The sequence below is a fragment of the Rhincodon typus genome, chromosome 5 (assembly GCF_021869965.1).
Source record: "Rhincodon typus isolate 14 chromosome 5, sRhiTyp1.1, whole genome shotgun sequence".
Taxonomy (NCBI): Eukaryota; Metazoa; Chordata; class Chondrichthyes; order Orectolobiformes; family Rhincodontidae; genus Rhincodon; species Rhincodon typus.
The window spans coordinates 28,248,381-28,262,681 of NC_063336.1; the positions used below are offsets into that span (position 1 = coordinate 28,248,381).

The 14,301-nt window shown below is 39.6% G+C and overlaps 1 protein-coding gene across 1 annotated transcript in view; it reads right to left on the reverse strand.

The window, feature by feature from the left end:
* LOC109911859 (glutamate receptor ionotropic, kainate 2) overlaps positions 1-14,301 on the reverse strand; it is a 392,551-nt gene that overhangs the window by 22,815 nt on the left and 355,435 nt on the right. The window contains exon 14 of the mRNA XM_048596706.1: positions 3,366-3,591. Within this exon, the coding sequence (XP_048452663.1) occupies positions 3,366-3,591 (226 nt within the window). The remainder of the gene's footprint in view (positions 1-3,365; positions 3,592-14,301) is intronic.

Genomic DNA, 14,301 nt, shown 5'->3' on the forward strand with positions numbered 1-14,301 from the left:
CCTAGGTTTTTGGAGAAACTCGCAGATCTGGCAGCATCTGTGGAGAGAAAACAGTGTTAACATTTCAGGTCCAGTGACCCTTCTACAGAACCAGAAGCTGTGAGAAAATTTTGGTATTTATGATGATGGGGAGTTGGAGAAGGAGTGAGCAGATAGGTGGAGATGGAGCCCAGTGTGAGAAAGAGAAAAGTGGGGGTAAACAGCCAAAGGGATTATTGATAGCAAGCCAGGGAAGAAGCAAAGCCAGATAGGTGATAATGGACCATGAGTAGTTGAAAATGGGTTGACTGTGCTAAGAGCAACCCATTTCTTTAAAGGCTTCAGAACGCAACATTGAATTTAACAATTTCATGGCATGAACATCTCCTTCCCTATCTATTACCTACCCCCACAACCCCGGTCCTGTCATGAAATGGGTTGCTTTCAGCACAGAAAACCCATTTTGCGACATTTCATTATCACCTACCAGCTCCTATTCTTCCCTGGTTTACCATGAAGAATCGCTTTGTCTGCCTGCTCCCCACCCGGCCTTTTTTTCTCTTTCTATCTGAGCTCCCTCTCCACCAATCCACTCACTCCGTTTCCTGCCACCACCAATGATCCCTTCCCCACCACACCCCAGTCATCAGCATAAATACCACCTTTTCCTTTCTGCTTCCAAAGAAAGGTCACAGCATTCAAAATGTTAACTCTGTTCTCTCACCACAGATACTGCCAGACCTGCTAAGTTTCTCCAGCAATTCCTGTTTTTGTTTGTTTCAATTCTCTAGCATCCATAGCTCATTGTTTCATTTTAGTGCTTTGTTTGTAGCTGGTTTGACAGCAACATGAGTGAAGACTTCAAACCCGATCAAGGGGAAGAGAAATAGAAAAGGATAACTGCAAAGTTAGATCACTTTTTAAAAAGAATTTGGTATGAACCTAAACACAATAAACTATATTACCTTCCTATCTACACATCTGATAAGTTATTTCGCTGCTGTCTCCCCCCGCCCCTCGTATATCTCTGAAGTGGTCTCGCAAAGTTAAGAATTCTATTCTCCTGCACCTCGTCATATTTCTGAGACTCTAGCTTGCCCCCTTTACTGTCTCCATATCTCAGTCCTTGTCTCTACTGTCTGAGTCTCATTGACACAGAGGTCAATTTCAACATGCAGTTATAGTACATTTTAGTGTCAGTATGTCCTGCTCAGACTCAAACAGATCAGCTGCAACGTTTATTGAGAGCAGATGTTGCTCATTGGACTTCTGTATTTAAGAGTTGAGTTTTAGGGCTGTTGTGGCACAGTGATAGTGTCCCTACCTCAGGGCTGGATATCAAATTTACATCTGTTTTAGAGGTGTGTCATAACATGTTTAAACTGGATGATATAATAGAAACTGAGATATTAGTGTTAATAATTTGCTGATTGAGTATTTTGTTAATTTAGTGGTGACTTTATTTTTTTAAAGACAAGCCTAATTCTCCCTCCTAGGGTTTGGATTCCACACAGGGAAAGGGTCCATAATGGACAAGTGGAAACTGATGGTTGTACTATAATATAAAGTACATAAATCCCCGAAATTCTTTTGTTGCCTAATTCCAATGTGAATATTGGTTTATCACTTACTGGTAGAAAAAGTATTCAAAGAATCTACATAGACGTATAATGAGAACAATGTAATCAACAAAAAAAAAACAGATCTGAGGAGACTTGTCCAAAAGCTCAGTTGAGTATTTTCGGAGGATCTAACTGAGCAGAGGTGAAGAGAGGCAATTGCAGAATGTACAGCCAAAGGGAATGGAGGCACGGTCATCAAGTAGTGAGGTAAATGAAGATTTTGATGCACAACAAGATTGAGTCAAAGAAACGGAATGTTCTCACAGTGTGATAGCACTGAAGGAAGATTTTAGGAACATGAAGGGCCAATGTGTGGAGTATTCAAGCACAACAATATGGATTTAAAATTGAAGCACTGGAGCACAAGCAACTAACATAGGTCAGTGAGCACACAGATGATGGGTGTTCTGAATGATGAATTGCTGAAGTTATGGAGAATGGAGGTATGAAGGCCAACCAAAGGAAATTGAGAATACAGCAGTTGAACATGGATGTGACAAATGAATAAATGAGTATTTTGATGTCTTATTGGCTAAGGTAGGGACAGAGGTGAACCATATTAGAAAAAAGGAAAGAGTGAAAATCAGGTTCAAAAATCAGAGACATAGCCTGGGCCATTGGCCTGAAAGAGGGTCAGCAGCAAGGTAATGGAGTATCTGGCATAGGTCAAAGAAACTGAGGGAAGTTCTCCCAATTTTAATGGGCAGAAATTATGACTCATTCAAGGCTAGATGTGAAGACAAGCTGCCTTGGAGCACAGAGGCAGTGGAAGCATTCCTCAAATGGAACTTTATCTCAAATAATTGAATTATTGTGTTGAGGTATTCCATTAGGTAAGCAAAAGAGCACCCCAAATAAATTCGTGGCATTATCCTCCTGTCTTTAGAGCTACATCCTTCACTATGGAACTCTCCCTTTGACTTCCTGTTAACATTTGAACAATTTACATTAGCAGTCATATTTTTGTGCAGCTTATCTTTAAGGTACAGCTTGCCTTTAAGAAGACCAAGTTGGCTCCTACCACCAAGTCTACAAACAACATTGCCAAATGTTGCTGCATGCTGAGGTTCCAGGCTGTTCGGAGTTGAAGATACAGTGTGCCAAAATTACCATCATCCAGAAGGGATTTCTGTACCAAGTTTGCATGTTGCCCATCTCAATCTGAATGGGAGCAGGCTGGTTGCAAATCATGACCTCCCACCTACTCAGAAACAGTGCCATCCAGTTCCTAGACCAGAATAGATACATTGGCCTAACTTTAAGTTACATGAATGGCCTGTTTCCTCAATATAAAAAACAGATGATTTTGAAGAATATCATAAATTTGATTTCAAACTAATTTCTAGGTGGTATCTATTAACTCTGACAATATTTAAGAAGCAGTTGCAAGACAGCCCGTAGTGTGTGACATATTCCCAACCTGCAAAAATATACATCAGTAAAATTTTCTGATGTTTATTACACCACACATTTTTGTATTCATTAGGTAAAAGAAAGGACACAATGTGCAGAGAAAATTCATCAGTTACCAGGTTAAATTATGTGTATGTTTTTTTGAGTGCAAAATTAATAAAAAGATTTTTTATTATAAAGCCTTCCTGCAGAAACATGGTCTTAGTTCCTTCTTGACGTATTACAGCATTAAGAAAAGCTTATGGTAAATAATGTTTGTACAAATAGCTAATGACATTCAGTGGAAGGTCAGTTTTAATTTTACTGGGTGTCTGATTAATTGCCAGAGGCCATGTCAGCTTTATTACATACCCATGGGAGTGCCAACTCCGTAAGCTTTGGAATCTATGAGGCCTCCGATCTGTGTCAAGTTGCAGTTTCTCTGCGTGACAAACTCAATGGTCGTTGACTCCATTAGCAAGGCATAATCTGTGGTTAAGACACGCTGGATTCCTTCTTCATTATTTTTGACAAGCGCGGTCTGTTGTCTGCTGCTCATGAAGGCCCACATCTTTTCGTAGGTTGATATTTTGGATTTCTGCAATGAAGCATAAGAGACGTGCATGGAGGAGAGAGAAAAAAGAACACGGATGAATGATTTTTCTGACTGGGAAATAAAACTTTCTGCAGTGGTCCTGGGAAAAGAAGGCAACAAAGGAATTGAGTAAGATACCTTTCAAATTGCATTTTCTTTGAAACGTTGAGACCTACAGCAGCTGATGGCTGTAAAAAAAAAGCCTGAAAGGATGGTCAGGTTAATACCAGCACACAAACAATCACAACTTCTTCACAAAGTGTTCCTTTTCTACAGCTGACAGCAGTTTTCATGGTTCACGGAACACAAATAGAAAACCAAAGGAATGGATTTCAAACCACAAGTGGAGCTACACACTGGAAAGGAAATGGAAATTCAGTGATGAGCTTGGGAAATGTTCTGTGGCAGATTCTTTCAAACTTTTCACCTCAGAGCTATATAGGAGAGTGGATTGGAGCATTGTAAACACCACATACACATGAGCGACTGCAATTCATTTTGTTTTCATGGGCAGGAACATTTCAGATGGCAGGCTTTGCTCTTGTCCCCTGAATACAGCAGCTCCACAGTCGCTCAAAATTCCTCCTAGAGAGGCCAGCACTTGTCGTCTCAAAATGGCAGCAGTGACAAGGACTGGAGTGGGGTGGCAACAGGCAGTGCCTGTCTTCTAAGTCTTGGAGTCCAGGACCAGCTAAATACAGGGGCACCTCACAGCAGCAAGGGGAGGTTAATCCCTGGGGGGCAGGTGGGTGCCTTAATTGAGAAAGCAGGCGATGTGGGAGGGGAGGTGGTCGGGAGCACCTGAGAGACGCAAACCTTGGAACCTCGTAGGGGAGGGGTTGCCAAATATACAAAGGGGGCATTTGAGGGTGGTGCCCATAATAGTGTCATGGGCATTCATCTGAACCCTCTGGTGCCTTGGGTAGATTTGCAATCACCAATCCTTCTTGTTGGTATCAGTCTAAAAGTTACTGATGAGGAAAGATGCCCACATAAATTCTTCAACAGAGGAAAGGCTCAGTGATAGAAGATAGGCTTAATGAACAGTAAAGATTTACTACATAGTTGCTAGTTACTGTACAACTAAAATACATGATTATGTCTCATAGGACATCAGACTCAACCTAACAGTAAGTCCACATCACGACCACTGAAATGTTCCAGTACACACAACAAGCCAACAATGGACATTGCTCAACAATTGTCCCAGAGGCAGATTTTTATATCCTCATGGACAGAACTTGTTTTGAGAAACCAATTAATCCTTTCAGGTGCCAACTGCTTGAGTCAACAGGGTCAACAGAGTAGAGTGAGCTGCAGGGATTCCCCACTGGCCCTGCATTCCACCCTCAGTCTTGTCCTCTCATTTAATATTGCACACAATCAGGAGTGAGCAGGAAGGCCAAATGGGGAATGTCACCCTTGCACCAACTCATACCTTCCAGCAAACTGCCCACAGGGGATCAATAAAATTGCTCCTAATTCAAATTTAGAAACATATAACAATGTGAATCTTTGCAATGGTTAGCTTTACATATATAGAGTACCTGGACAAGGAATAACAATAAATTTAGAGATAAAAACAGACTTAATTTAGTGTAACATATTCATTAAAATAGATTTGAGGTGAAACGCATTATGTCATTTTTATTTCTTTTAACATTCTTTATTAACTATTTGGTTCATCCTTACTGATTGATGATTCTAGAGTTTAAACATATTAATTTAGATTGGTTTTGAATGAAATGATGTCAGCCTTGGCTCAGTACTAAAATTCTCATCGCCTCCTCCCTGCCCCACCTCAGAATCCAAAGTCTGTAGGTTTAATGTCCTCTCCAGAGGTTGGTTTATACATTCTCGAGACAAATGCTTGAGTACAGTACTAAAGGGTGCAGTACTGCTGAAGTGCTGCCTTTTACAGATGGGATGTTAAGCCAAAATGGGCATGTCAGATAAAAGGGGAGGCTTTAAAGAAGTAAGGGAAATTTCTCTAAGTATTCTCCCCTGCATTTATCTCCCATAACTGGCACCACCAAAACATCACCAACACCAGCTCAAGATGTCATATATCAATGTTATTCTTTGGGATGACGTGTGTAAATTGGCTACTGCTTTTCTCTAGTTTACAGCAGTGACCACACTTCAAATGTACTTCATTAACTTTCCAATCCCAGTGGACCATCCTAAGGTCACAAAATGCAATAAACAGTCTCTTGGTGGTAAAGACCTGGAATATTGCTGAAAAGGGGAGATTTCACTGAAGATTTTTCTTTCCATCACCAAAAGGTAATACAGAAATGCAAGTAATTTCTTTTATTAATTTGAAGATAAAAGATTAGATGTACATAGCACATTGCATACCCATAGGATGTTGCAAAGTAATTTACAATTAATTAATTACGAACAGAATGTGGTCATTGCTGTCATACAGGTGAATGTGGTAACCAATATGCAGACAGCAAAGTCCCAAAAACCTGGGAGAAATGGGCAGTTATTTGACCCTTCCTGGTGCTGTTAATTAAAGGATAAATTTTGGACAGGGGAGACCAGAAGAAATTCCCAATTCTTTTCAAGAATAAATCAGAAACAATGACTAAAGTTATATCCTCATTATGTCAGTAGTAATCTGGCAGAGTGAATCACCTTGTCATTGTAAAATACATCCAAAACCATCAAAATATATGGAAGTGAAAATCAGGCCACTTTCATATTGAACCGGCAATCCACTCCACATGATTATTAACTACACAATAAGCACAGAAATGTAAACCCAGTTGTTTCTATCCACCTAAGGCATATACTACTTCTTATTTCTATTCTTGAAGCCAATAAAAAGCCATAAGGTCATAAGACCATAGGATATAGGTGCAGAATTAGGCCAGTCGGCCTAACCTGTCTGCTCCGCCATTCAATCATGATCGACCTGTTTCTCAAACCCATTCTCCTGCTTTGTTCTGGTTCTCCTTGTTCCCTTTACTAATCAAGAACCTGAAATCTCTGTCTTAAATACACTCATTGACTTGGCCTCCACAGCTCTCAGTGGCAATCACTATCTGTTCTGCTGAAGGTTATCACCCTGAAATTCTAGTTCTGTTTTTCTCTCCATTGATGCAACCATGTAATGGTCAATTTAATACTAATTTTGGGAAAATTACTGGAATACATCATCCACATCCATAAGACCTGGAAGATAGGATTAAACTCGATGGATCTTTTTCAACCAAACATCCTATTTTTGTATCATAAATTTTTCCATGTTTCTAAGATAAAGTAACTTATCACTTTGATAGTTATGTCCCACTACAAACAGAGTCAGCATGAACTCTTTTGGATAGATCTTGTCTGACTTATCTAGTTAATGTTTCGAGGCATCTGCTATGGTTCTGAGGTAATGAGAACATTGACAAAATTGAAAGAACACAGAACTGGAAGCAAAATTGTGAAGTAGATTCATAATTTATTGGAAAGTAACAGACAGACTAGCGATAAATAGAATAATCTCTGATTGATGGGATGTGACAAGTGGTATTCTCTAGAGATTAGTACTGAAGACAGAGCTTTACACAACATACATTTGAATGATTTTTATGAAGAGATATTTAATCAAGTTTGCAGTTGACACTAAGGTCAAGAAATGGTATGCTTTTTGTTTCTTTTTCAGATGTAAAGTAGATTAGCCTGCAACCTATCTCCACAAGAGTTGCACACACTGCTAAGTTTGTGGGTGTCACTTGGTTGATGTCCAATGCACCTAAAACAAATATTTAGTACTTATGTTACTGAGGATCTAAAGCCTAATTGTAGATTGATTCTGTAAACCAGAAACATTAAACACAGTTGTCGTTGGGTTGACTAAATTCAGGATAAAAAATTTTGCCTGGTACCTAACTAGTGGTCATTAATGGGATTCCTAGAGGATGTCATCAAAAAGTTAAGACTAATTTTCTTTAACCTAATTGTGGAGCCTAAATGCTCACCCTACTTACAGGCATAGCTACAAGAAGATGATGTGCAATTTGCCAGTAATCTGCCTGAGGACTTTTTGATCGAATATAAATGAAGCTAGAAAAGTCATATAATTGAGCTTCAAACCTATCTGATCCACTGCTGGTTGATGCTGCCTGTTATCCATGCTATTTAAGTCAAGAAGCTGTATAATAGAGAGGAGAAAGTGCAATGATTGTAACAAGGTCAGTCAGGTGGATCGTATAGAATATGAGTTCCCTGATTGGGGCTATTAACCTGGTCCAATCAAGGAGCCCCGGCTGACAGTTATAAACAGGAGTGAGAGAGATTCTGGTCACTCTGAGAGAGCTGGATCAGTGTAAAGGGCCCTCCATGTGTAAGTAAAGGGTGACTTTGTCACGAGATACCGGCTTCTGTGGAGTTATTTCATAAAGTTACAAAGGGATGCATAAGTAGGGAAAATTAGGGTAAGGTGGTATTGATCATTTAGAGAACGATAAATTACCACATTTTCTTCCAGATAAGAGATTAGGAGCTGTTAGGATCAATGTGATTTAAGAATCTGTATACATATATACAGCAGTGTGTACCATCTGCAAAGCATCAACTCACCAAGGCTCCTCCGACAGCAATTTACAAACTCATAACCTTTACCATTTAACTGAATGTGAGCAGCAGCTACATTGGAGCACCATCATCAGCAAGTTCTCCTCCAAGCCACGTGCCATCCTGACCTGGAAATATATTACCATTCCTTCAACATTGCTGCGTCAACATCTTGGAATTCCCTTCTTAATTATGATGTCGATGTTCCTAAAATTCTCTACCCCACCCATGGACTGCAGCAGTTCAAGGCTGAAGATCACCCCCACCTTCTGGCTTAACTAATGGAGCACGCGTCTTGTGAATGAATTATAAAAATAATCTGGAATACACTCCCCAAAATGCTGAAGTTGCAGGGCCAAACCCCAAAGGAGGAAACAGTTTCTCTTATTCTACCTTATCATAGTTGGCTTGCATGGTGTCTTGCTATTGGTTGAAAAAACATCTTAAAGCCAGCTGAGGCTGCATTGCATAAATAACTGCTTCCGCTGCTGACCTGCACCCTGTACAAGAAAATATGCGATATACAGAGGCAAATCGCTGATTTGACACTTATCCAGGATCCAGATATAATGTATTAGAAATTGTAATACGCCGTGCTGTTGGCATATTTGTGCTTATTTTCTCATGCTGCCTTTACTGGGTACTATTCAAGGCTACTGCAGCTGTGCTCAGCTCAATAATGGAGTCTTGCACTATCCCCTCCACACTGTGTCTCTGTCTTCTACACAGAGAATTAACTTCTTCACTGCAGTGAAATCATGGTAACAAAATAACAGGATTTCATTGGAGAAATTCATGAAGATAGCATATTTTAAACCCCTTGTATGTCAAAGTTTAATTATTTTAATCTATGACACTTGAATCATTCGGGTTAAATTTTTCTTCTATTGGTATTCTGAAGGCAGTTTAAGTACCTTGCATTGTTCAACAGTGTATTACTTCTTGAAAAGATATAGCTAAGTCACTGCCTTGTCTTCAGAAAATGTCAATGTGTGCCTGACTGAGGAGAAAAGGGCTCAGCATAAATTGCTATACAGATCAATTTTGCAAAGAGATGAGTACATGCTCAGTGATTCTTGCAAACAAAGCACTGACTGTTCAATCTGGCTTGGGGAGATAATGCGTATGGATTCACTATAACTACTTCCAGCAGATACCAACAGAATGCTGTTACAGCAGCCAATAAACTGAAGCCCGATTAAGTTCAGTACCTATAAACTTTTAAAGTCAACAGGACAGAATTTTATTTAAGCCCACTTTGTGAAGTATGTGCAATGTGCCAAAATAGGAAAAATTTGCATTACAATCCATATCACTTTATTTCAATGACAGTGTTATACTGCAAGCAAGCAACTTCTCTGAATTTTAAGATTTCCTGTCAGAAAGAAAAAACAAAGAAAATCATACTTGAGCAGGGGTTATGAGGATCTAATTTTTTTTGTATAATAAACACGTCAGTCTAACAGAAGGATTCATCTTTCTCAAAGACAGTTAAAGTTGCTTTCCTTACTGCCTTCTCAGCTGGTGTATGAGCAAGGAAGATTAAAGCCAATAACAGATGCTGTATGCTGTATTAATACAGTTTATGGAAACGTGACAAACATAAAGTTTATTGCTTTTCAGGCATACATAGCATTTATTGTATTTGGTGACAGAAGTAGAGTTTATAGCAAGTCTAACAGAAATAGATTTTATAGCAACCAGTTATAAAATAGAGTTTATATCAGTTAATAATGAAGGCAAAGTTTACAGTGATCTGGAACAGAAAAGCAAGAGATTATAGTAGTCAAGAGAAGGATTAGGGTTTATAACAGTCTGTAATAGAATTAAGGTTTATCATCACCAATGTCAGTAGTAACTGTTACAATGATCCTAAACAAATTGGTGTTCATGACAATGTAGAAGTCAATAGTTTATATCATGTTGATAAAAGTCAACAAGGTTCTTTTCCTCCGATTTGTTTCCTCTGCTAAAGAGGCTGACTCCTGTTATACTACAGTTCAATTCAACCTCATACTGACCATGTTGTCCAAAATGCTCAATTATTCTTTCGAAAAAAATGCATTCATAAGGTATTAACATTGCTGGCATGGTTAGTATTTATTGTCCATCCCTATTTGCCCTTGAGAAGGCTGTGATTATAAATGATCTCAAAGTTTGCATTTTTGGTGTCTAATCCTCATTGATAAAGAAACTAGGCATTTGGGTTTCCAATTAATCTAAAGTTAACACCTAAACTGGAAATGAAATGGAAACTTTGGATTTCTGGGATCTGAGGCTGATTGAGATTAGTTAAAAGGCACAGAGTCACCTAAGGTCAGATCATCAAGTGAGGTAGCTGAAAAAGGATGAGCATAAAACAATGCCAAAAGTACAGAAGAGTGACAGATGGATCATACATATGAGCATCTAAATCACTTGGGAAAATTTGCTCATGGGAGTAGCCAATCAAAGAAAAGTCACTCATGCAAATAGAATGGAAGGAAAAGTGGAGGAGGTGCTCAGCCAATCATTGGTTGATTCTCCCCATGCTGCAGGGATGGGTCTACCAGCAGAAAGAGTAGAGAAACAGCCTTTGATTGGAGGAACAGTATGCAGCTTGGTAAGGAGGTGCCAGCAGTGATGGAATCACCACGAGTGGGAAGCCAAAGATGGAGAACCAAGGTCCAAGAGCTAATGTCTGAGAGCAGTGGGATGTGGGACAGATGCAGTAGAGGGAAGGGGCAGTACAGGTGACCTCAAACCACCCTTGGCTTGTGTGGGGAATTTTTAAAGGGTCAACTTTTTTCTGATCAAAGAATGGTCTTTAGTCAGATTGGGAGTTCCATCTGCTGGATCTCATGTCAGGGCATCAGCAAGGGGAAGATAGGAGGAGTTGCACTGAGAATACTGGGGAGAGGGAAGGAGAATTGGGGAGCACTGCAAGAGAGATGGAGTGGAAGAAGGAGCATACAAAGGGGAGAGAACACTTTAAAGTTTTCAACAAAGGAATAGTCAGCTAACTGGGATCCAAGAAAACTTTAAATTACTGCATAAAGATTGCGTTTTTAATTTTTATTTATTTTGGATCGGAGACCAAATTGGGAAAAGGACCACTTAAACCAAAGACTGAGTTGCTGCACTTCTAAAAACAAGTTTCTGAAACACATTATGAGTTGTGTTTACACTGTTGCTTTGTTCAAAAATGTTTTAGACCCAATAACACCTTGACTGTGTGTGCAGACCAAGCTTGGCCAAAGACATTGCTGATTGGATTTTCAATTGCGACTAGTTCTGAAGGCCAGGAATAATTAGCATTACAACAGCTCTCTGATTAGCTTGTGGAAAAGTTGACAGAGTGAATGCAAACAAGAAAAAAGCAAAATGTCTCTGGGCTGCAAGAAATAACATCTTTCTTTTTCTTTCTCTTTGCAGTGAAGTAACCGACAACTGGAAGATAGCTAGGTATTCTCTCTCATCACGTGTCATAAGCTGTTGCCTTTAACTAGAGACTGAAAGATTGAACAATTAATAAATCAACCAACCGGTGTCTCCAGCAAAGCACTGAAAGGATCTTGAAATAAGGAAATTGGAGATCAGAAGGACTTCGCAGAAACGAAAGGAACATCTCATTCAACCCTGTGAACTGGTGCTCTTGAACTGTATATCCCCAGTATTTTTCCTCTAGCCAAATTGTCTGTGTCTGTCTGCATTTGAGTGTAGAGATTTGGGAAAGGATAAAGATCAAGCTAGCAGACTTACAAGTCCATACTTTGTATTCCTGTGGTTAGAACTGATCTATTTGCAATAAATAATAGATATTTTGTTAAGTACAGAAATCTGGCCAGTGTTTTCTGTTAACCTAAGTCCATCAGACAGGTGAATCTGGGGACTTTGATTAATTCTTTAACTACTGTGATGACCCCGAGAGTAGTGGGTCTTGAGTAGCAGTGCACTTTCCCAAGTGGGCTCTGACGACTTAAGGTAATGAATTCTTTGCAAGTGAATGTGGAATCCTAGTTCAAGTCTACACAAGTTAGGGAGCTATTATACTTGGGAAAAAAATGAAGTGGAGTCTGCTGTGATAAACACTGTCATTGTTAAATTCCAATCTGAGATTAAGACCTAAAATACAGTAAAGAGGGTTGTAATTGCCTAGGTAACAAGTTCCCACTTTCTGCATACACAATGCAAATAAATTAGCTGTTACCTCACTAGCTTATGGCAATGGTTTTTTGGCCGTAGAAGTGTGTGTCAATTATTTTGAAACAAAAACTTGTGTCAACTTGCGCCCATTGTCTTGTCTCCATTTTATTATTACAATGGGACAACATCCCCTTATTGATCAGTTAGTGAGAATCAAAAGCTGGTACCAGAGAAACAGAAATTAGCCCTGATAATCATGTTGTAACACTCAAGATGATCTCAAAAGGAGCATTTGAGAAAGCACATTTCAGCACCTGATACCAATGCTGTACCTAGGAACAGTAATGAAGGAAAACAGTAAGGTCACTCTCAATATTTCAACCCTTTCTGATTGACCCACACTGGCAATACCTTGTTGTTCAAGGCTGCCAGAGAGTGCTTCAATAAAGGTACTTCTGGAGATTCTGCAGAAATGCATCATTTTGGTGAAGACTGTGCCTGTGGAACTCGGGAACAAAAACAAAAGTTGCTGGAAAACCTCAGCAGGTCTGGCAGCATCTGTGAAGGAAAATACAGAGTTAACGTTTCAGGTCTGGTGACCCTTCCACAGAACTGTGGAACTCAGGCTGGTTGAGAGATTCTGTGAGATAAGTATCAGAAACTGAATCATCGAAGAAAATGAGCTGAAATTCTACTGGAGATAGTTCTGAGATTTGAAGGACTTTGTGATCGAAATTAATTCCATGAGCTACCCATTTAACCAATGATATCTATCTTTATTGCACCTGCAATTTAATGTGCAATTTAGATTTTATGTTATGTTGATTTTACCATTATCAGAAGAATCCTAGAATGCATCATTGGTTTTCATGATGCCTTCATAACATTTTGTTCAAGACTTCTGTCTGACTCCCAGTAAACCAACCTCATACTGACGTTGTACTGAATGTCACATCATCATGATGTGTAATTGCAATAAAGCTCAGAGTCTATGCTAATGATCTTCAATTACTCTGCAGTCTTTGACATCTAACTTCCAGTAGTAGTATGACTACCTTCTATTGCATCATATCACACAAGTAGTAAGAAATAAGAAAACAATTTATTGCAAGATTTGGAGCAGCAGCTTGCAAACATGTAACAGTCTTCCATATCTGAATGGAAATTCCTTCTCACAAATCCCTAAGGACTCAGATTTGATGAAATAATGGAGGGGCTTAATGCAGGGGGTGCAATGGATGTTGTGTTTTTAAATGTGACAGCCACCGCACACAAAAATATTTCATTCACTGGTATCACCAACCCTCAAAATGAAGATCAGAACCTGAAGCATGAATACACTTGTGGCGAATTCCACCAGCGACAGACTGGAACAGCATACTGCTATTATTGCCTGGAAGGTCAGACATTTCAACATTGGCATTGCTGCCTGAAGCAATACCCAGTAGGCAGGGGAAGGCGAGCTCAAAGAACAAGGTGGCAGTTATATCTTCTTCTGGAAAGGTAGGTCAGATGAAGTAAGAATTGGCTTCCCCAATAAAAGCAAGCTACTTGGAAATCTCAGAGTCTCCCCTTGCAAGATAAACAAATCCTTCGGTTCACCCTTGCGCGCAACTACTGCACTACAGTCCTCAGCACATTCATCCTAATACTGGATGTTTCAGCTGAGTCCAAAGATGAATTTTACATTGACCACAAACCATTCATGACCTGAGTCTCAATGGGCAGCAAGTTGACCCTCATTGGCTACTTCCAACACATGAGCTGAAATATATACAATTCTCTGGGTGATATAATCGGCAGAGAAAGGTTAGGGAAATCTAACAGATATTATACCCTGCTCCTGACAAAGTGCCTAGAACATGGTCTTAATAACCAACACGTTGTTCTGCCAGAGAGATGATTAGAAGACTTCATGGCAACATCCTCGCTGAAAACAGCACAACCTGCTATACTACATCAGCATCTGAGTGAGGGATCGCAAGGACATGCTTTTCACCCATGACATAAGAGGAG